Below are 24,863 nucleotides of genomic sequence, written 5' to 3'. Positions count from 1 at the left end.
TATCTATCTATCTATCTATCTATCTATCTATCTATCTATCTATCTATACATACATACATATAATTTTTCCCTCCAACTACCCTAATACTGACAAAGGTCTCATGAGTTACAAATATCATCTTTCCATGCAGGAATGTAAACAGTTCAACCTTAATAAGTCTCTTATGATTTCTCTTTCCTGTTTACCTCTTCATTTTCCACTTGAGTCTTGTATTGGAAAGTCAAATTTTCTATTCAGTTCTGGTCTTTTCATCAAGAATGCTTGAAAGTCCTCTATTTCACTGAATGACCATTTTTTCCCCTGAAGAATTATACTCAGTTTTGCTGGGTAGGTGATTTCTTGGTTGTAATCTTATCTCCTTTGCCCTCTGGAATATTATATTCCATGCCCTGTGGTCCCTTAAATGTAGAAGCTGCTAAATCTTGTGTTATCCTGATTGTGTTTCCACAACACTTGAATTGTTTCTTTCTGGCTGCTTGTAATATTTTCTCCTTGATCTGGGAACTCTGGAATTTGGCTACAATATTCCTAGGAGTTTTCCTTTGGGGATCTCTTTCAGGAGGAGATCGGTGGATTCTTTCAATTTCTATTTTGCCCTCTGGTTCTAAAATATCAGGGCAGTTTTCCTGGCTCTTTTTTTGATCATGGCTTTCAGATAGTCCAATAATTTTTAAATTCTCTCTCCTGGATCTATTTTCCAGGTCAGTTGTTTTTCCAATGAGATATTTCACATTGTTTTCTAATTTTTCATTCTTTTGGATTTGTTTTACAGTGTCTTAATTTCTCATAAAGTCACTAGCTTCCAATTGCTCTATTCTAATTTTTAAGGAAGTATTTCTTCAGTAATCTTTTGGACTTCCTTTTCTATTTGTCCAATTTTGCTCTTTAGGGCATTCTTTTCTTCATTGGCTTTTTGGACCTCTTTTGCCATTTGGGTTAGGCTATTTTTTAAGGTGTTATTTTCTTCAGTATTTTTTTGGGTCTCCTTTAACAAGCTGTTAACTTGCTTTTCATGATTTTCTTGCATCACTCTCATTTCTCTTCCCAGTTTTTTCTCTACTTCTCTTACTTGCTTCTCAAAATCCCTTTTGAGCTCTTCCAAGGCCTGGGACTGATTCATATTTTTCTTGGAAGCTTTGACTTTGTTTACTTCTTCTGGTTGTATATTTTGATCTTGTTTGTCACCAAAGTGAGATAATATAGTCTGACTCTTTCTGTGCTGCTTGCTCATGATCCCAACAAATTACTTGAGTTTTAAACTCTTTGTTAAGGTAAGAGTTTGTTTCCAATGTGGAGAATGTACTGTCCCAAGCTTTGGGGGTTTGTATAGCTGTTTTCAGAGATACTTCTAGGGACCTGAAAAGTGTCAGTTCTTCCAAGGTGCTATGATAAGGGGCGAGGTGTTTCCTCTCCACCGCCACAACAAGCTCTATCATGCCAGCACTCCTCCTCGCCCCAGGACCGCCCCTCAGAACTGTGACCCAGATCTAAGCACCGGTAAAGCAAGAGATTTCTGCCTCAGCCCTGGCAAAGAGATCCTTGCAATCCCCCTCTGATCAGCCACTCGATTCCCCCTTAGTCTGTGGGCCGAAAGCTCAGAAGCCAGCCACTGCCCTCGGGGCGGCTGAGATCTAGCTTCTTCTCTCACCGCAGTAACAGACTTTTCCCACTGACCTTCTAAGTTGTCTTTGCCGTTTGTGGGTTGAGAAGTCTGGAAACTGCCGCAGCTGTCTGTGATTCAGTCCTCTGAGGCCTGCTCCAGGGTCGCTGCAGCCTGCGCACCCACACCGAACTGTGCTCTTCTCCCTGCCTGGCATGCTATACCTTTCTGATCAGCCATCCAGGTTGTCTTGGGCTGGAAATTTGTTTTACTCTGTTTTTTTGTGGGTTCTGTTGCTTTAGAATTTGTTTAGAGCCATTTTTTGTAGGTATTTGGAGGGTTTGGGGGGAGCTCTAGCAAGTCACTACTTTCCCTCCGCCATCTTGGCTCCGCCCTCAGGAATTATTTTCTTCAGTGAGCTTTTGGACCTCTTTTACCACTTGGCTTAGTCTGTTTTTTAAGGTATTATTTCTTCAGTATTTTTTGTTTCTTTTAACCAAGTTTTTTTTTTTTTTGGTACCAATTTTACCAAGCTGTTGACTCATTTTTCTTGATTTTCTTGCATCACTCTCATTTCTCTTCCCAATTTTTCCTCTACCCCTCTTACTTGATTTTCAAAATCCTTTTTGAGCTCTTCCATGACCTGAGACCAATCCATATTTTTCTTGGGTGCTTTGGATATAGGAGCTTTTACTTTGCTATCTTTTTCTGAGTGTGTATTGTGATGTTCCTTGTCACCATAGTAACTTCCTATAGCCAGAGTTTTTTCCATTGTTTGTTCATTTCCCCAGCCTATTATTTGACTTTTAACTCTTTGTTAAAATAGGGCTGTGCATCCAGTGTAGAGGGTGTACTGTCTCAAGCTCCAGGGGTTTTGTATAGCTGTTTTCAGAAATACTTCTAGAGACTTGTAAATTTTTAGTTCTTCCAAAGTGGTATCATCTAAGGAGAGGTGTTTATTATCTCCTGGCCTGTACTCTGGTCTGTGAGTGACCACAAGCACTCTTTTCTGCCCTGAAACTGTGAGGAGGGTTCCCCTCTCCACTGTGGTCACAAGCTCTGTTGTGCTAGTGTTCCTCCTTGCCCTGGGACTGCCACCCAGGACTGCGACCTGAATTCAAGTATGAGTGAAGCAACAGATCCCTGCCTCAGTGCTAGCAAAAAGTCCCCTATAATCACCTTTTGACTAGTTGTTTGATCCCCTTACCATGTGTGGGCTTAGAGCTCCAAAACAGCCTCTGCTGCTGGCACTGCCACTGCCAATGCAATGACTCCCAAGGTTTGCTCCTGCTTTGCGGTGGCTCAGGCTGGCATGGCCTGCACTGGACTGTAGTCCACTCTCACCCAGGTATGACAGACCTTTCCTGCTCACCTTCTAAGTTGTCTTTGGCATCTCTGGACTCAGAGGTCTAGAAACTGCCACTGCTGCCAGTGATTCAGTCCTCTGAGGCCTGCTCCTAATTTGCTGGGGCCTGGTCTGTGCTGGTGTAGCCTATGCTAGACTGTGTTCCCGTCTCACCGTGGTACAGCAGACTTTTCCTGCTGACCTTCCAAGTTGTCTTGGGCTGGAAGCTTGTTTCACTCCATTTTTTTGTGGGTTCTGCCTCTCCAGAATTTGTTTAGAGTCATTTTCAAAGGTATTTGGAGGGGACTGGGGGATAGCTTAGCAGAGTCCCTGCCTTTACTCCACCATCTTGGCTCTACCTCTATCTAAATTTTTATTTTTACTAAAATTTGGTTTCCTCTGTAACCATATTTATCTGTCTGTGCATGTGTATATGTATTTAAAAACATCATTCTGAGAAGGGAGCTGTAGGCTCCACCTGATTATCAAAGAGATTAATGATAAAAAGTTAAGAACCCTTGCTTTAGACAGAAGAGTTAAACAAGAAGTTTGGAAAATAACTCACAAGCTTTGAATAAGAGCATGATGCCATAGGGTTTTAACTATCTGGACAACTGCTGGAACTCTTTCTGCTGAGCCAATGATACATTTATTACTTGCTTTAGTGATGAATTTATTATTCAAGAGGAAGTGATAAGGGGAACTGGTATTCTTTTTCACCATCTTTTTCTAAGAAAGATTTCTTTACTCTTTTCTCTTCATTAGTTCTCTTTCCTTTCTGTATAACTTGAACTCTTCATTCATAGCACATATACTTCTTTATTCATTCTTTAACCTCTTTGTGTTCCTCATGGATAAAGCTTCTGAAGTACTGTTTTAGTTTCCTTCTAGCCAATTTTTGTTATCATTTATGTAGTTTTTGCCCCATTGTCCCCTTTATTTCTTGTGTCTCGATCTTTTGTGTCAATTCATGAAGAAAATGCACTGGTAGTGCAGTATAGAGTCTTGAACCTGGAGTCAGAAAGACCTGAATTCAAATCTGACCTCAGACACTTACTAGCTTAGCAACCCTGACTTCAATCCTCTTGTTTCAATTCCTCCCTTCTACCACCTTTTCTATTCTCCTGTAATCTCTCTTTTTGATCAGAAGAAGTTCTCTCCATTTTTTGTTGTTGTTGTTGTTCACCCATGGACTTGATTAAGGTACATCACACATTCTCTCTGGCTTCCTCCTTGCTCCTCTCCAATTATGCACCTTTAATTCTATAACTGCATCCCACAAAATCCATTGATTCACCTGTAGAGGAGTTGTGACGTTTAGTCTATGATGATTTTGGCCTGCTCCCCCATGATTACTACTCCTCCATTTTAAATGTCTACTTTCATTTTTATCTCCTTATGTCCTCAAAAATATCTCTTAAATATTCTCTCTGCTTTGTTTTGTTTGTTTGGAGTTTTTCACCCCCAAATTTAAGTAAATAATCTGTAGAGGTGAGGTACTTCATTTTATTACTTATTTTTCCTTGATAGTTGTACTTTTCCTTTATATTCCCATTACTTTTTGATTTCTTCCCCTTTGATGGTGGGTAAACCTCTGAGTCCAGACTACAGTACTTCCTCAGCCTCTTTCCATGTTGGAGGATTTGGTTTTCATCAGACTTGACTGCTACCCCCAAGTAACTTTTGGGGGAAAGAACTGGACCAATCTGAATTTTAGTCCCCTTTTTGTCAAGCCTGGTGCAGTCATATATACTACCCTTCCTTACCTTCTCCCCGCCCCACCCTGGCTTAGGTCCATCTTCTGCATTCATTCTTTCCTTCTCTGGCTGTATTACATCAGTTTCTGCCACTTTTGGAGAGTTGGAGAAAGGCAAATTAGGTGTGTTTTGGGCAGAGTCCTTCAGCTTTGGAGTTCCTCAAACTAGGGACTACTCCAGGCAAAAAGAAGCCTTATCCACCCTCCAATTCCCTTTCCTTTTCTCATTTAGATGGACAGAACCAATATCTGTTGTTTATAGCAATGTGGTAGGGGACAGGAGGGAAATTCCTGAGTGGGTTCCAAGTACAAGTAGGGGAGTCAGATTGTACTCCACGGCAGAGAACGAAGGCCAGTGAGGGGTGGAGAACTAAGTGAGTGCTTTAAGGATTAGAGCTTGTCATTGTTAATTCTTAAGTCTGTTACTGTTGTTGAGTTTCTTGTCCTGTGGATTCAGATGCAATCACTTTACTTTTGGGGCATAATTCTTTTTTGGAAGCATTTGTGCGAGTTGATGGAGACTGGGTAAAATGTCTAGTCTATCATAATACTGGTCATATGACCAGAAAATATGGAATTGATATTCTTGATTTAAGACTTATAAATGATGAAGAACTAGTTGCTTATTAGGAATACCCTGAATTCTGGGATCAAGTGATGCTGGATTTCATGAAAGGAAAGAGGAAAGCTGGACACACGTCTTTGAAAATTACATCTTTAAAATTCTTGAAGAAAGCACATAAACCAATGACTCAATATTTTACAGAGGAAGTTGGCTTAAGAAGAATGGGAATAATCAAACGAAGCAGAAATCACTCCAGCGAGAAGGAAAAGGAGAACAATCCAAAGGAAACCAATGTGCATACAAAAGGATTCATTACCCAATTTATAATGTATAACGACATGTCTAGAAAATGGAAGTAAAGGCAAGTAACTGAGGATAAAAACAAAAACATAACTCAAGCATAGTCCTATAAGAATTATATCATGAGTATCCAGCCTAGAAAAAGCTGAGGCTGCTAATGTAAGTTAATTTCAATTTCAGTTTGTTTTTTTTTTAAAGTTAGGTTGGGAGCAAGTGAGGTTTCACAAAAGAGAAAAGATAGCTGGTGGGGAGTTGTTGTGAAATGATGGTACTAGTCATGATGGTGAGAGGCCTAAATTATTGAACTCTTGTTTTGCTTCTTTGGACTGGAAAGGATAGAAAAAAATAGTTGTACTGTATTTCATATGTTCAAGATTTCATGGACAGCCATTGATTTTTCACAGGGAACTTACATGGCAGATTTTACCATATTCCTATGGCAAAGGAAGACAAGGAGATAACATACTTCATCTATATGCCAGTATTCTACCAGGTAGAGTACAAGGAATTTCAGAGACAACTTTGGTATTTCACTGGCTTATGGAGAAAATAGCAAGAGCCATGAATTACCTGAAAATAAAGGCCAGCTAAGAGGAAAAGGTTAGTATTCTCCAGTTACCTAATCTAAAATATCCTAGCAATGAAATTTGTCCCAAAGTGGAATGGGCTACCAGAATGTAAAAAGAATCTCTTTTACTGGAGGATTTTAATTAGAAGCAAGAGGATCACTTGTTGGGGATAGTGTTAAGAGGAATCTCAGTAAAGTATGTTTTGGACTAGATTGATTCTTATGCTCTTTCCAACTCTGAGATCATGTGATTCTATCACTGGGTCTTGACTGAGTGAGGGAGAGATAAAGGGCCAACTCCAATGGTGACCACATGGCTTACTCAGTCTCTATAGGTTCTTTGATGCTTATCAGAGATACCCAATAGCTTACTTGTTGTGGATTCATCCCGTTGGAAAGGACATCTAAAAGGTCTGAAGAGGACAGGAAGTAAAACCTGGGGAAGGCCAGTCTCTTAGTGTCTAGATATTCAGTCAAGGCTTTCTCACACTGGCACAACCTGAGGACACAGAGTTTGGACATTCATAAACATATCTATAGATGCATAATTACATATGCACAGAAAGGAATACACATGCAAACATAGGCACTGACATATTGAAAGGAAATTAATTCAGCTGTTTGAAAAAAACAAATACCATAGCACACATATCCATAAAAATATATACAAGCACATTAGTATTTATAAATAACAACACACATACAGACACAAACATCTAATATCTACATTATGCAAATAACACACATACTGACTCACCTGATGCTAGCATAAAAGTCACAGGACCCAGAAGTAGCCAGCTGAAAAAACTCAACTTCTTATGTCCAAAAGAGATAGCAAGAAGGAACTTACCTGTTCTGAATGTCTTCTAATTTTTCATGAACACCTGCTTTGTTGGTAGCTTCTACTACATTTGGTGTCTTCTGAGCATCATAAACGAGCTCTTTAAAATCAATATCAATGCCTTCAAAATGTTTAGAATCCTATAAAATGGAAATGTGGAAAAATTCTTATTTCTATTTTGCTTTCCATGAGAATCCCTTAAGAACATACACTTGGCAGGAATCAAAAACATCTCTGTTCTTCTCCATAGAACTTTAGTACTCAAGAAAGAAAGCTCTGCTAAAAAAGAATTCAAGTAATTTACAATGACTTCTCATTGAATCATGTCTATAAGAAGCATAACATTTATTTCTGAGAATTAGTCTGGCCCTGTTGTCTGTAGAGTCCATGTAAGTTTTTCCTTACCAAAAAGCAAATAATATTTAAATCATATTACCATGTCAGCATAAATAATCTCAGGTCAGATTCTTGAGGGAGGTGGATGGATATTAACTCATCTCAATGGCGTTGCATGGCTCTAGATACAGAAGCTATAAGATGTGTCACACAAAAGTCTTCAGAAATAGCTTCTGAGTCACAAACATAAAAAAGCAAAAAATAAAAATGCATTTCCTATTTTGATTACCTATTTTATTCATAACACTGGGCTCTGAATGAGTTTTGATGATTTTTTTAAATCGTCAAATTCACCTGAAAGGGAAAATCTGCTACCAGTGACGCATTCAAAAGAATGTGCTACAAGGCTTTGAAGGAAATTCCTAACAAACATAGCAACTAGATGGCACAGTGGATAAGCACCAAGCCTGGAGTCAGGAAGACTTGAGGTCAAATCCAGCCTCAGACACTTACTAGCTATGTGACCCCAGACAAGTCACTTAACCCTATTTGCCTCAGTTTCTTCATCTGTAAAGTTAACTGGAGAAGAAAATGGCAAATCACTCCAGTATCTTTGCCAAGAAAAGCTCAAAAAGGTTCACAAAGAGTCAGAAATGACTGAAAAATGACTAGACAACAACCTGAAAAACAAATCCAAAGAAGTTTGCTTTGAGCAGAGGTATCATTGCTGGACATATGTACATATTTATATATGTATACATGTAAAACAAATTATATACATATATATGTAAAAATATGTATATAGTACCCCCACTATAAAGTTAGGTAACTTGTTCATTAGCAATCATCAAATTAGTAGACAGAAAAACAAAGGTTATCAACACAAACTTAGACTATTCATTAATGCCCTCAATTGAGGAATTGAAGACTTTTTTTTTTGGTGAGGCAATCAGGGTTAAGTGACTTGCCCAGGGTCATACAGCTAGTAAGTGTCAAGTATCTGAGGCCAGATTTGAACTCAGGTCCTCCTGCCTCGTAGGCCAGAGTTCTATCCACTGTGCCACCTAGCTGCCCCTCAATTGAGGACTTTTAACACTCCTGGTTGAACATGGCAAATTCACAAATTGTTTTGTTTGCTCTTTTGTTTTTGTGGTCAAATCACTTTTTATTTTATATATTATGTCATCCTTGCCTTCTTTCCTCACTTCTTTCCCTAGATTTAGAACCCATCTAGGATAGTTAGTCAGCTAGAAGACCAACTACCACCAGTAGCATCCTCTCCCCTTTCCTCTTCTCAGGCTGGGATCTGGATACTTGACTACTCCCATGACTTGGATGAGATGAGTCACCAATAACATTATTTCAATAAGATGGAAGACCACTAGACTTTGCCATTTTCCCTCTATGCCTTACAGACCTCCAGTATTACTATTATCCCTAATGAAGTAACCCAAGGAACCATGTGCCTCATCCACCACTGCATGCTTAGGACATTTCAGAACTCCATTTTTCATATTTCTTGTAGCTGAACTTTCTTTCATGTGTTCTCTCCCCACAATTATAGTGTGAGTTCCTTTACAGCAACGGCTGTCTGGCTTTTCCTATTTGCATCCCAAGAGCTTAGCACAGTGCATGGCACAAAGCAAATGCTTAATTTAGGCAATTAGGTAGTTGGGTGGTACAGGGGATAGAGCACTGGGGCCTGGAGTGAGGAAGACATGAGTTCAAATGCAGCCTCAGACACTAGCTGTGTGACCAAGTTCAAATCACTTAACCTCTATTTGCCTTAGCTCCCTCAACTGTAAAATGGGGATAATGATAATACTTACTTCTCAGGGTGCTGTGAGGGTCAATTGAGATCATATTTGTAAAGTGCCTTGACACAATAAATGCTTGTTCTTTCATTTATTTCTCTCTTAAAATTTTGTTCTCTTTAAAAAACACTTTAAAAAAGTTTGTTCTGGAAACAATACTAGCCCTTTTAGAAATGTTCTGGCATAAATTGACATGTTGTTTTTGTTGCTGTTGTTACTTCAAGCTCTTTCAGAAGGTGGTTATAACTAGAAAGGAGCTTATACTTGATCCTGTACAAGTGAAAGAAAGAGGTGGTTGCTAAGCAGACTAATGCATGTAGATATAAGGTGAATACCTAATGAAAACAGGAAAGTTAGAAGCAAACTTCTCTTGAAAGGAAAAAAGGGTAAGGATGGAGAATTGGTAAGGAAGAGAAAAAGCTTCTGAGTATTAAAGACAATCATGGCAGTTTATGCTATTATTGTGAAAAATTCAATACTTGTAACCTTTTTGATAAAACTGTATGCAATAAAGGAAGAGAGTTGACAGATGTGCTGGGAAGATTTCCTACCATCCAAACATGATAAAACAAATTTTAAAAAACATCTATATATGACTCAGGTATTGGAAGATCAAAGATAAGTTATTGTAAGAGATCTTAATATGAAACTGGCCTGAACCAACAATCATAAATACTCTGTGGCAAGGATTTTTTACCTAATTGAATGCTTATGAATTAGAAGACAGCATTCTAATCAGGTCCAGGAAGAGTAACAGGTTCATACTAAGCAGTAATTGAACAGTTAAAAATTGATGAGAAAAATGCCAAATTATACCTACATATTTTAATTCATTATATTTAACTCTTTAGGACCATTTACTCTTCAACTTCTATGCTCAGATGCTTAAACACATAAACAGAACTACACCCCCACCCCCTCCCAAACACATGACAATTGAGGATAAAGGCTAATCATTCTTTACAACCATATCTATGCAAACCCTGAATGTTCGGATCTCAGAGCCCAAACCAAATTTGCCAGAGCTTTTCAGGAGGCAGTTTTTCCTCCATCTCTCACCTCTCACCCTTCTCCCTGCTTTAATTGCAAAGTACTCAAGAGAAAACAATTAGCTTAGTAACAACTCTAAGACATAAGTCTCAGGTCTAATTGTTGGTTTCTAAATATTCCTTTTTTGGGGGGAGGGGAGGCTAGGCAATGGGGTTAAGTGACTTGCCCAGGGTCACACAGCTAGTAAGTGTTATGTGTCTGAGGCCAGATTTGAACTCAGGTCCTCCTGAATCCAGGGCCAGAGCTCTATTCACTGCACCACCTACCTGCCCTCTAAATATTCTTTAAGTGTGCTTTGTTGTCTAGTTGTGTCCGACTCTCTTGACCCCATGGACCATACTGTCCCTGGAATTTTCTTGGCAAAGATACTGAGGGAGTTTGACATTTCCTTTTCCAGTTTAAGTGTGCTAAGGGCACTTAATGAAAAAAAAAAGACCCTTTATTAAATAAACAGACCATGAATTTGACAGACGTATCAATAGTTTAATAATAGGTGATTGTATTTGCCACTTTAAGAACTCTTATATAAACTTGTCTTCTTCTCACTTCATATCCCCATCTCTACTAGACACCAGATGACTGAAACAAACCACAGGGGAGACAAAAAGGAGAATGAAGATAGAGGCAGTGAAGCAAAGATGTTGAGAAATTGCTTGTTCTGTGAGTGGTTGGAATAAGAGGCTTTTATCTTACCCACAAGAGGTAGGTTTTGGTGGCACCTAATAACTAAGAGAAGCAGTAAGGTAGAGAGGAAAGGATGTTGTAATTAAAATTAGACCTGAGTTCTAGTGCTAACTTTGTCACTTATTAGATGAGTGACAGTGGGCACTTAACCTCCTAGGCTTCAGTTTTTTCAATAAAATGGAGTTATTAGATTAGATGACATCTAAGGTGCCTTCTAGATCTAAATTACATATTCTTGTGCAAGGACTATATCCACACATCCTTTTCTTATTGGAGTTAGCATACTGGAATCTCCTAATTAAAGAAGTCTTTCAGTCAAGATTATTTTTGTCCTGCCTCTCACACTCTGTAAGAAGTGAGATATACTAAGGATGAGTACATATACATCTATACCAATCTAGACCTCTACGTTCTCCCCAACTTCATGGAAGGTGTCAATTTTTGGTGTGTTTCTGAGTTGAACTAAGGGAAAGGAGAAGAAAAGAGGAAGGAGAATTTTAAAATGGGATGATTTGATCTTGACTTTGATAGTATACATCAAAAATTAATTTGTCTCCCACACCTCCCTTACAGTAGCAGGGCAGCTCTCAAATCTGCAGATATACTCCCAGACTCTACAGGCTGGCATCGAATCTTCGGTAGCTGTTTTGTTTTCCTTTCCATCCTAACATTCCTAATCACTACCCATTTGTCATTAGGTTAGGTTACTGTATTATTAGTAGTGCAACCCTATTACTTTCTATTATTTGTTCATTGTGCATATACAATATTTCAAGAAAATTATTGGTTAAATGGCATTCTGTGGGCTAGCCCAGGTAACTAACCACCATTTATGATATTGTTTCTATGGTAAAATGTACTTTAAGCTCTAAGCAACTGAATGATGTTTTAGAATATAACTATTTGCAAGATGGAGTCTTTTGAACTGAATTAAATCAATGAATGACATACATAGCAAGTCAGTCTGTAAAAAAGTAGCTGCACAAGTGCTCTAAAATCCAACTGAGATAAGGAAAGGGTAATGATATACTAATTAGAATAAATTAAAAGGAATAATTAAAGATAAGGACAAAGGTGGAAACTCAAGGAAGGCAAGACAATAGATAATAATTGGCAGAGAATATGTACTTGTCTTGGCTGTGGATAGTGTGCAATTTAACATTTAGTTCATTTTATAAACCCCAGCTCTTTATAGAAGTACCTAATTATGAAGGAACTGGTATTTGGCTAGCCGTGAGTTTCACTTTGAATTAGGAGTGTGGATAAAGAGCTGGACCTAGAGTCAGGAAGACCTTAGTTAAAATTCGGCCTCAGACACTTACAAGCTATATAACCTTGAGCAAATAACTTAATCTCTTTTTCCCTCAGTTTCCTCAGCTGTAAAAGTGATAATAATAACACCTATTTTGTGAGATCAAATAAAATACTATTTGTAAAGTGTTTGGCATAGTGCCTGGTATATAGTATGTGCTATATAAATATTATTATTATTATTATTATTATCATCATCATCACCTCAATTACTGGCATAGGACACTCCAATAGTTACCAATTCCAAAATATAATTAGATTTTATTTCCAACTTTTTTTTCTACTCAAATTTTTCTAGTTGTTATTCAGTAAGTAAAATGATCTGCCATGACTTTTACCTCCTCTATTTCCCTTGTTTATTTTTTTGATGGTATCAACCTTTGGTGGAAGTATTTCTGAGCTGGGTCAAGGGGAAAGAAAAGAAAAGAGGAATGAGAATCTAAAATGGGACAATTTGACCCTGACCTCAGTAGCACATATTGAAAGATAATTTATTTCCATCAACATATACCTTAGGAAGCTGTGCTCGTATATCTTCAGACCCAATGAAAATGCTTTCCAGATGAGACCACGTGCGCTGCACTTCAAACCATACTGAAATGACAGCATCAGCTGTTGAAAGCTTCTTCTGCCAGTCAGACACTTCTTCCAGGAAGAAGGCTATGTACTTGGATGTCATCAGATTCTGCAGCTGGACTTGGTTGTCTTCAAGTATCTCAATAAGGTCTTCATCAGACCTCAGCAGTGGGACAGTTGTTCGTGAGTGGGGCTCATACTGAAATTCCATACCTGTCCAAGTGGTTTTTAGTTCCTTTAGAACTTTCTCCATGTCCATCTCTTTGACAGCTTTGTCCACAATGCCCCGAATCTCCTCCTCAAAGTTGTGTAGCTCAAGCTTCAGTAAATCTTCAAGGGTGGTGTCATCATTCATGATGAACTTCACACCTGTAGCCTGCATCAACTGGTTCCAATGCCTCTCTCTGATAGCTGGATTCTGCAGTTCAGCCACAGCCCTCAAGGATGTTAGGGTGTTCTTCACAGTGTTGTCTAGTCCTATGAAAGCATCCCAGGCCCTCAGCTCCTTGTCAAGTTTCCGGATTTGTTTAGCAAAATTTTTGCATTCTAAGTCCATATTCTCCACATTAATATTCCTCCATTTGGTTACCTTCCAGTTACTGATGCTGGAATTCACCAGGTCAATCATATCCCATAGTTCCTTCAGCAGGCAGATCTCCTTCCTGCATTGCTTTAAATGTTTGTAATCAGGAATGTTGACTTCAAACAAACTTGTAGAGTCAGAAATGGAGGACATGAAAGATTCCATCTGTTGGATCTGAATGTTTTTGGCATCCAACACTTGGTGAGGCTTAATACTATCATACCTAGAAAACATAATTTATTTCCTTCTTAAGTAAAAAAGCAACTAGTTTAGTTTACAATGGAAAAATTTCCAGAGTCTCTCCTGTAATACCAGTAAAAATGGGTGGGAAGCTGGGGTAGGAGTACTGCTAATTCAAGAGGAACACTGCTTGATATTTTTCCTCACACCTGGGAAGGCAGAAGCCAGATACAAAAGCTTTCTTTTATCCTCTTCCCAGATTTTTTTCTTTATCTTTTTGCTTCCATAAGTTGACTCAATATAAATACATTTATACACTTCAGAAGATAGATGATAAAAGCATGGAAGCTATCAAGTGAGAGGAGTGGCTTTTATTTACATCCACCAACTCTACTCCTGCTCCTACTCAGGTCATCATTGCTTTTTAAACAACAGAGATAGATCATATTTGTATTGTATGAAAACAAATTCTCAAAACAATATGTATACATGTATAGCTTATTTTATTGAGCCACTCTCAAAGTGTACCTAATTTCTTTTTTCTTCCAAAAATTTCCTAGCAATTAATTAAACATTTATTAAGGTACTTGTTAAGTTTGAGGCACTGTTTTAGATACTGGGTATGCAAAGATGAACTTACAGTTTAATTATAAAAGATAAGAAATGTACAAAATTAAGTATTATAGAAGGTTAATAGTCGCCATCTCTAGGGTGGTGTTAGGGGATGGAAGCAAAAAAAGAAATTTACATGATAACTTTGTTGTATATTTAAAAGGAATAGCAAGTTATAAGTAGTACATTTGTAGTTTCATGTGCAATCTATGGAAATACTTGCTATTCCATAAATCAAAAATAAAATAAATTTTTAAAAAGAAATATCCAAGGACTGACAAGAAATTTGAGGAAAAAAAGTTCAATGTCAGTTGGAGAGATGAGGGAAGGTTTCACAGATGACATTAGCACCTGGGCTGAACTTCAAAAGGCAGAGATGTAGAGGGGGTGTGTTCTAGGTGTGAGAAATGGTCAGTGTGACTGGAGGAAGAAAAATACAAGGACAAAATCAGAGAACAGCTAGTAACTGGCTAGAATGGAGATAATTAGGATAGGATAGGTACCTCCTCGGCATAAATGGAAGGTGTATATTAGGGTGGAGTTGATATCTTAAAATTTCAAGAAATACAGAAAGCTAAAGGAAGAGTTGTCAATAAAAAGTATATTAACTATACTAATTGCCTTAATCTTGATTAGAAGGCTATCTATCAAAAGGAGAAAAGGAAAGGGATGCTAAGTGCCAGGTACTGTAGTAAGTACTTTATAATTACTATCTCATTTGATCTTCACAACAACCCTGGGAGGTAGATGCTATTATTATTTTCATTTTAAAGTGAGGAAATGAAGGCAAGCAGGGGTTAAGTGACTTGCCTAGGGTCATACACCTAGTGTCTGAGGCTGGATTTGAACTAAGGTCTCTCTGACTCCAGGCCGAGCACTCTTTCCACTGTGCCACCTAGCCACAATGTCTCTTTCTTAAAGAGAAACATGGACTCTATCATAAGTTTAAAACTTCATGTTTTTGTACTAATTTATTGTTAGTGGAACTGTGAACCGGTTATAACCATTTTGGAAAGCAATTTGGAATTATGCAAACAAAGTGACTAAAATATCCATACACCTTGCCCCAGAGATCCCACTGCTTTGCTTACACCCCAAGGAAGCTATTGATAAAAGGAAAGTCCTCATATACAACTAAATATTTATAGTAGCACTTTTTATGATAGCAAACAATTGGAAGCAAAATAGATGCCAACTGATTAGGTAATGGCTAAACAAGATGGGACTCAGAGACCATCTCACTCAACCCCCTCATTTTACAGATGAGGAAACTGAGGTCCAGTGAGGTCAAGTGGTTTGTTCAAGGTCACACAGATTGTAAATATCTGGAATTTGAACCCAAGTCCTCTCACTCCAAAGAGTGCTTTTTTTCTTGTACAATGTAACCTTCCTTAATCTTCACTATTAGACTGCAAGATGGGTGGTACTTGAGAGTAGTAAACATACCATTTTTATCTGTTTAGCTCCATGGACTTGCACAGTGCCATGCCTAGAGTGGACACTTCATACATATTTGCTGAATTGCCAGTTACCACTGATTAATCTTTATTCTAAAATAGATTAAACAGTAGAAAGGTCACCAATTCACAATAATTGCAATTACCAAGGACAGTTTTTCTTTTAATTGAAATTGGAAGGCAGGCATCAAGGGACAGCTTAAATGGTTCTGTCAGTACCTGAAGGGAGCTTCTTTGTGGAACTGCTCTCGGAAAGCATATTGCTCAATACCAAAAGCTGCACATTTTTGACGGAGAGCTGTTACTTCATCTTCCTGCAGGGGAGCTACATGCTGTTTCACAATGACTGCCATTTTCTTTATGTTGTTCCATTTCTCTGGCAATTCCTGCAAGGAATATCTCAGTGTGACTAGATTATACTTTTTCCCTTGCCTTATTATATAAAGTCCCAGACCTGGAAACAGGATACTCTACCAGAAAGATTGGGACTCTATCATTCAATAATGGTGTCCTCATCCCCACTAACTCCTCTGCCACTCTCTTCATACCTTTTTTTTTTAATTCCCCCATGTCAACCTCAGCACTTTGCTTCTTTGCTTTATCCTCTAACCCCTTTACCTCTAACTTATTTCTTCATGTATTTCCCAATATTCTACTTGTCCAACTATTTATCTACCTCTCTACACACCTTTTTAAAATCTTTTTTTTCAATTACATGTAAAATTTTTTTTCACATTCAATTTTTTTAAATTTGGAGTTCCAAATTCTTGCCCTTTCTCCCCTCCCCACTCATTGAAAAGGCAAGCAATTTGATATAAGCTATACACATGCAGTTATATAAAACATATTTCTATATTAGTAATGTTGTAAAAGAACACATAGACCAAAAAATATAGACTCAAGAAAAATAAAGTTTAAAAAAACATACTTTGATTTGTATTCAGACCTCATGAGTTCTTTATGTGGAGGTGGATAGCATTTTTGATCATAAGTCTTTCAGAATTTCCATGGATCATCATATTGCTGAGAATAGCTAAATCATTCCCAGTTGATTATCATACAATATTGTTGTTACTGTGTACAAAGTTCTCCTGGTTCTGTTCACTTCACTTTGCATTAGTTAATATAAGTCCTTCCAGGTTTTTCTAAAAGCACCCTGCTTGTCATTTCTTTTTTATTTTTAATTTATGGAATAAAACAAATATTTTCATAACATAGTATAATAAAAAAGATGATTGTACATGAAACTGAAAATCTACCATGCACAACTTGCCATTCCTTTCAAATATACAACAAAATTATCATAAATTTATTTTTTCCCTTCCCCCCCAGAGATGGCTACCATTAGACACAAATAGGTATGTGTGTGTGTATGTAAAATTATTCTATACATATTTCTATTTATCAGTTCTTTCTCTGGATGCAAACAGCATCTTTCTTTATATGTCCTTCAGAGTTAATTTGGATATTTATAATATTCAAAATAATTTATTTGCTTAAAATCGTTCTTAAAACAACATTGCTGTTACAATGCTGTATACAGGGTTCTCTTGGTTTTGCTCATTTCACTCTTCATCAATTCATGCAAGTCTTTCTACATTTTTTCTAAAATCATTGAGCTCATCATTTCTTTTTTTATATTAATTAACTTATTTTTAGTTTTCAACATTCACTTCCACAAGATTCTGAATTCCAAATTTTCTCCCCATCTCATCTCTCTCCCCACCCCAAGATGGTGTGCATTCTGAATACCCCCTCCCCTAATCTGCCCTCCCTTCTATCATCCCCCAACTTCCCTTATCTTCTTCCCCTTATATTTTCCTGTACGGCAGGATAGATTTCTATATCTCACTGCCCGTATATCTCATTTCCCAGTTGCATGTAAAAACAAATTTTAACATGTGTTTTTAAAACTTTGGGTTCCAAATTTTCTCCTTTCCTCCCTCTCCACCCAACCTCCTTGAGAAGGCAAGCAACTTGATACAGGTGATACAGGTGTAGTCATTCAAAACACTTCCATAGTAGTCATGTTGTGAAAAACTAACTATATTTCCCTTCATCCTCTTTTGCCTCCCGTTTATTCTATTCTCTCTTTTGATTCTGTCCCTTCTCAGAAGTGTTTGCTTCTGATTAGCTCCTCCTTCAATCTGCTTTCTCCTCTATCATCCCCCCATTCTCTTATTCCCTTCCTGTCTATTTTCCTGTAGTGTAAGATAGATTTCCATACCCAACTGAGTGTGTTTGTTATTCCCTCCTTAAGCCAAATCCAATGAGAATAAAATTCACTCATTCTCTCTCTCTTTCCCCCACTTCCCCTTCACTGTAAAGCCTTTTCTTGTCTGTTTTATGTGAGATAATTTACCCCATTCTACCTCTCCCTTTCTCCTTCACCCAGTATAATCCTCTCACTCCTTAATTTTATTCTCCAGATATCACCCCTTCATCTTCAACTCACCTTATGCCATCAATCATCTATCTATCTATCTATCTATCTATCTATCTATCTATCTATCTATCCACATAATTTTTCCCCCTCCAACTACCCTAATACTGACTCATGAGTTACAAATATCTTCTTTCCATGTAGGAATGTAAACAGTTCAACCTTAATAAGTCACTTATGATTTCTTTCCTGTTTACCTCTTCATGCTTCTCTTGAGTTTTGTATTTGAAAGTCAAATTTTCTACTCAGCTCTGGTCTTTTCATCAAGAATGGTTGAAAGTCTTCTATTTCAGTGAATGTCCATTTTTGGACCTCAGTTGTTCTGGGTAGGTGATTGTTGGCTGTAATTCTATCTCCTTTAACCTCTGGAATATTATATTCCAAGCCCTCCAGTCCCTTAATATAGAAGCTGTTAATCTTGTGTTATCCTAATTGTGTTTCCACAACATTTGAATTGTTTCTTTCTGGCTGCTTGCAATATTTTTTCCTTGACCTAGGAACTCTGGAATTTGGCTATAATATTCCTAGGAGTTTTCTTTTGGGGATCTCTTTCAGGAGGTGATCAGTGGATTCTTTTAACTTCTATTTTACCCTCTGGTTCTAGAATATCAAGGCAGTTTTCCTTGATAATTTCTTGAAAGATGATGTCTAGGCTCTCTCTCTCTCTTTTTTTTTTTTTTTGATCATGGCTTTCAGATAGTCCAAGAATTTTTAAATTATCTCTCTTGGATCTATTTTCCAGATCAGTTATTTTTCCAATGAGATATTTCACATTGTCTTCTATTTTTTCACTCTTTTGGTGTTGTTTTACAATGTCTTGATTTCTCATAGAGTCACTAGCTTCCATTTGCTCCATTCTAATTTTTAAGGAATTTTTTTTTTCAGTGAACTTTGGGACTTCGTTTTCCATTTGGCCAATTTTACTTTTGAAGGCATTCTTCTCTTCATTGGCTTTTTGGACCTCTTTTGCCATTTGGGTTAGGCTATTTTTTAAGGTGTTATTTTCTTCAGTATTTTTTTTGGGGGGGGTCTCCTTTAGCAAGCTGTTGACTTGTTTTTCATGATTTTCTTACACCTCTCTCTTTTCTCTTCCCAGTTTTTCTTTTACTTCTCTTATTTGCTTCTCAAAATCCTTTTTGAGTTCTTCCATGGCTTGGGACTGATTCATATTTTTCTTGCAGGCTTTTGAGTATAGGAGCTTTGACTTTGTTGTTTCTTTTGCTTGTATGTTTTCATCTTCTTTGTCACCAAAGAAAGATTCTATGGTCTGACTTTTTTTGTATAGTTTGCTCATGTCCCAGCCAATTACTTGAGTTTTAAACTCTTTGTTAAGGTAGGGGTCTGCTGCCAGTGTGGAAAATGTACTGTCCCAAGCTTTGGGGGTTTTGTGCAGCTGTTTTCAGAGATACTTCTAGGGTCCTGTAAATTTTCCATTCTTCCAAGGTGGTATGATCAAGAGTGAGGTTCTCCTTTCCTGGCCTGTGCTCTAGTCTATGAGTGACCAAAAGCACTCTTTTCTGCCTTGGAACTGTTAGGAGGATTCCCTTTCTACAAGCTCCACCATGCCAGAACTCCACCTTGCTCCAGGACCACCACCCAGAACTGTGACCCAGATCCAAGCATAGACAAAGCAAGAGATTTCTGCCTTAGCACCAGCAAAGAAATCCCTGCAATCCCTCTCTGATCAGCCAATCAATTCCCCCTCAGTCTGTGGGCTGAGAGCTCCTAAAGCAGCTGCTGCCCCAGGGGTGTGCTGGGACTGGGGCTTGGACCAAGCTTCTTTCTCACCACAGTTACGGACCTTTCCTACTGACCTTCTAAGTTGTCTTTGGTGTTTGTGAGTTGAGAAGTCTGGAATCTGCCACAGCTGCCTGTTGATTCAGTCCCCTGAGACCTGCTCCAGGTTTGCTGAGGCCGGTTCTCTGCCTGCGTGCCCAAGCTAAACTGTGCTCCTCTCCCAACCTGGCATAATAGACCTTTCCAATCAGCCATCCAGGTTGTGTTGGGCTGGAAATTTGTTTCACTCTGTCTTTTTGTGGGTTCTGCTATTCTAGAATTTGTTTAGAGCCATTTTTTACAAGTATTTGGAGGGGTTTGGGGGAGAGCTCAAGCAAGTCGCTGTTTTTACTCTACCATCTTGGCTCCACTCCCTTCTTTTTGACCAAGCTCATCTTTTTTTATAGCACAGTAGTATTCCATCAAAATCATATACTACAACTTGTTCAGCCATTCATCAATTGATAGGCAACCCTACGATTTCCAGTTCTTTGCCACCATAAAAAGAATTGCTTTAAACATTCTGAAACATATAGGTTCTTTTCCTTTTTCCCTAATCATCTTTGGAAATAGACAAAGTATTGGTATTGCTGTGTCAAAGGGTAGGTAGTTTAGTAGATAGTTTAATAACTCTTTGGGCATAATTCCAGATTGCTCTTCAAAATGGTTGGATCAGTTCACGATTTCACCAACAATTAATTAGTGTCCCAATTTTTCCACATCCCTGCTAACATTTGTCATTTTCCCTTTCTATCATTTTAGGGAATCTGATAGGTGTAAAATGATATCTCATGGCTGTTTTAATTTGCATTTCTCTAATCAACCATGATATAGAACATTTTTTCACATGACTATGAATTGTTTTGATTTCTTCATTGGAAAACTTCCAGTTCACAACCTTTGACCATTTATCAATTGAGGAATGACATATTCTTATAGATTTGACAAAGTTCTTTACATATATTAGATATGAAACCTTTATCTGATGAATTGTCTATTAAAATTTTTACACCAACTTTCTATTTTCCTTCTGATCTTGGCTACATTTGTTTTATTTGTACAAACCCTTTTTAATTTAATGTAATTGAAATTACCCATTTTATATCTAATTTTACTTGATTTTTTTAAAATAAAGTCTTGTTTATTCATAAGTAGCTCATCTGTCTATAAGTCTGATATGTTCCATGTTCTTCTAGTTTACTTGTAAAATCTCCCTTTATATTTTGGTCATGTATCCACTTTGGCCTTATATTGGTAAATGGTATAAGATATTGGTCTATGCTCAGTTTCTGCCATACTGCTTTCCAGTTTTCCTAACAATTTTTACCAAATAATAAATTCTTATCCCAAAATCTTAAGTCTTTACAATTGTCATATGCATGATTGTTATGTTTATTTGCTGCTGTAAATTTTATTTCTACTCTGTTTCATTGATCTACCTTTCTAATTCTTGGCGAGTACCAGATAGTTTTGATAATTCCCGCCTTATAGTATAGTTTAAGAGCTGGTACTGCTAAACTTCCGTCCTTTACATTTTCTTCATTATATCCTTTAAAATTCTTGACTTTTTGTTTTTCCAAATGAATTTTTTTTATTTTTTCTAATTCATTAAAAAATTTTTTGGTAATTTAATTGGGATGGTGTTGAATTTGTGCAAAATTGTCATTTTTAATATAATGGACCTACCCAACCACGAACAATGAATATTTCTCCATTTATTTAAATCTGATTTTATTTGCATAAATAAAAGTTCCTGGGTTTGTGTCAGATATAACAGTTTGTACTGCTTAGATAAATGGGGTATTTTTTTTTACTATCTCTTTTGCAGAATTTTGTCTGTGACATATACAAATGCTTGTGATTTATGTGGATTTACTTTATATTCTGCTACTTTGCTAAAGTTTTTAATTGTTTTAGCTAACTTTTTAGTTGAGTCTTTGGGATTTTCCAAGTGTATCATCATACCATTTGCAAAAAGCTTCCCTATTCTGATTTCTTCTATTTCTTTATCTTCTCTTATTGCTATTGCTAGGACTTAATATTGGTGATAGTGGCATCCTAATTTCATACCTGATCTTACTGAGAAGGCTTCTAGTTTATTCCCATTACAAATAACACTTCCTGATGGTTTTATATAAATGCTTTTTTTTTTATCAATTTAAGGAAAAAATCCATTTATACCAATACTTTCAAGTGTTTTTAATTAAAATAAGTGTTGAACTTTGTCAGAATCTATTTCTGCAGCTATTGATACAATCATATTATTTTTAAAAACTTTTTTATCAATGTAATCAATTACATTAATAGTTTTCCTTATGTTAAACCATTCCTGCATTCCTGGTATAAAACCCACTTGATCATAATGTATAATCTTTGTAATATATTGTTATAATCTTTTAGCTAGTATTTTATATAGGAATTTTGCATCCATATTCATTAATGAAATGCTTGTCATGTCTTATAGCATGATAGTATTCCATCACAATCATATACTTGTTCAGCCATTTCGCAACTGATGGACATCCCCCAATTTCCAATTCTTTGTCACCACAAAAGAGCTGCTATTAATATTTTTGTACATATAGGTCCTTTTCCTTTTTTAAAATCTCTTTTGGATATTGAGGTAGTAGTGGTATTGCTGGATCCAAGGGTATGCATGGTTTTACAACCCTTTGGGCATAGCTCTAAATTGCTCTCCAGAATGGTCGGATCAGTTCACAACTTTACCAACTGTCACTTTTTTTTTTTCTGTCATATTAGCCAATGTGAGAGATGTAAGGTGGTATTTCAGAGTTGTTTTAATTTGCATTTCCCTAATAGTGATTTAGAGCATTTTTTTTGTGACTATAGATAGCTCTGATTTTTTCCTCTGAAAACTGCCTGTTCATATACTTTGACCAGTTATCAATTGGAGAATGACTTTTATTTTTATAAATTTGAGTCAATTCTTTATATACTTGAAAAATGTCTTTATCAGAGAAAACATTGTAATTTTTCCACCGTTTATCCTTCTCTCTCTCTATTTTCACCTTGTCCCTCCTCAAGTATTCTACTTATGACCACCACCTTCCTAACTCTGTCGCTTTTTGTATCAGCCTCACCCCACTCTCCTCTAATTCACATTATCCTTCTACTTCCCTGTAAGGTAAGATAGATTTCCACACACAACTGAGTATGTATGTTATTCCTCTTTGAACTTTCATCAGTATTGTCCATCAATCCCCCATATTCCCTCTACTGTAAAAGTTCTTTTGTGCCTCTATTATGTGAAATAATTTACCCCATTTTACTTTTCCCTTCTCCTTCTCTCAATGCATTTCTCTTTCTCACCCCTTAATTTTTCTTTTTGGAATACAGCCCTAGAAGTGGTATTGCTGGATCAAATGGTATGCACAATTTTATAGCCCTTTGGGCATAGTTCCAAATTACTCTCCAAAATGGTTGGATCATTTCACAACTCCACCAATGATGCATTAAAGTTCCAATTTTCCCACATCTTCTCCAACATTTATCATTTTCCTGTTTTGTCATGTTGGTCAATCTGATAGGTGTCATGTGGTACCTCAGAGTTGTTTTGATTTGCATTTTCCTAATCAATAGTGATTCAGAGCATTTTTTCATATGACTATAGATGGCTTTAATTTCTTCATCTGAGAACTGCCTGTTCATATCCTCTGACCATTTATCAATTGGGCAATGACTTGTATTCTTATAAATTTGACTTAATTCTGTATATATTTTAGAAATGATACCTTTATCAGGGACAGTGGTTGCAAAAAGTCTTTCCCAGTTTTCTACTTCCCTCCTAATCTTGGTTGCATTGACTTTGTTTGTGCAAAAACTTTTCAATATAATGTAATCAAAATTATCCATTTTGCATTTCATAATGTTCTCTATCTCCTGTTTGGTCATGAATTCTTCTGTTCTCCATAAATCTATGGAGGAATTTCCTGCTCTTCTGCTTTACTTATAGTATCAGTCTTTACATCTAAATCCCATATCCATTTTGACTTTATCTTGGTATAAAGTGTAAAATGTTGGCCTATGCCCAGTTTCTGCCATACATTTTTCTAGTCTTCCTAGAAGTTTTTGTTAAATAGTGATTTCTTATCGCAGAAACCAGAGTCTTTGGATTTATCAAATAGTAGATTAGTATAGTCATTGACTTTGTGTCTTGCATACCTAACCTATTCCACTGATCCACCACTCTATTTCTTAGCCAGTACCAAGTAGTTTTGATGACTGCTGCTTTATAATGCAGTTTAAGATCTGGTATAGCGAGGTCACCTTCCCTTGCATTTCTTTTCATTAGTTCCCTTGATATTCTGGACCTTTTGTTATCCCAAATGAATCTTGTTATTATTTTTTCTAGCTCTATAAAAGAATTTTTTGGTAGTTTGATTGGTAGGGCACTGAATAAGTAAATTAGCTTAAGTAGAATTGTCATTTTTATTATATTAGCTCAGCCTACCCATGAGTAACTGATGTTTTTCCAATTATTTAGATCTGACTTTATTTGTGCGAAAAGTGTTTTGTAATTGTGTTCATATAGTTCCTGGGCTTGTTTCGATAGGTAGACTCCTAAATATTTTATAATGTCTACAGTAACTTTAAATGGAATTTCTCTTTCTATCTCTCACTGTAGGGCTTTGTTGGTAATATATAGAAATGCCTATGACTTATGTGGGGTTTTTTTAAAAGCCTGCAACTTTGCTAAAGTTGTTTATTATTTCAAGTGGTTTTTTATTTGATTCTCTAGGATTCTCTAAGTATATCATCATATCATCTGCAAAGAGTGATAGCTTTGTTTCTTCTTTGCCTATTCTAATACCTTCAATTTCTTTTTCTTCTCTTATTGCTAAAGCTAACATTTCCATTACGATATTGAACAACAATGGTGATAATGGACATCTTGTTTTATCATTTCTTGATGTCTTATGGAGTTATTAGCTTTCACTTGCCTACTTCTAATTTTTAAGGAATTATTTTCTTCAGTTAGCTTTTATTACCTCCTTTACCATTGTGCCAATTCCACTTTTTAAGGAATTCTTTTATTCAGCAAATT

At 36.8% G+C, this 24,863-nt stretch overlaps 1 protein-coding gene across 1 annotated transcript in view; it reads right to left on the bottom strand.

Moving 5' to 3' along the window:
• The window catches only part of DNAH9 (dynein axonemal heavy chain 9), a 466,635-nt gene that overhangs the window by 315,041 nt on the left and 126,731 nt on the right, over positions 1-24,863 (bottom strand). Inside the window, exons 19-22 of the mRNA XM_027850079.1 lie at positions 15,799-15,965; positions 12,683-13,553; positions 6,986-7,116; positions 6,508-6,634 (exon numbers count right to left, since the gene is read on the bottom strand). Of these exons, the coding sequence (XP_027705880.1) occupies positions 6,508-6,634; positions 6,986-7,116; positions 12,683-13,553; positions 15,799-15,965 (1,296 nt within the window). The remainder of the gene's footprint in view (positions 1-6,507; positions 6,635-6,985; positions 7,117-12,682; positions 13,554-15,798; positions 15,966-24,863) is intronic.

Source organism: Vombatus ursinus, unplaced genomic scaffold (assembly GCF_900497805.2).
Source record: "Vombatus ursinus unplaced genomic scaffold, bare-nosed wombat genome assembly UNPS02008996.1, whole genome shotgun sequence".
Taxonomy (NCBI): domain Eukaryota; kingdom Metazoa; phylum Chordata; class Mammalia; order Diprotodontia; family Vombatidae; genus Vombatus; species Vombatus ursinus.
This window is presented reverse-complemented; position numbering and strand designations above follow the sequence as displayed.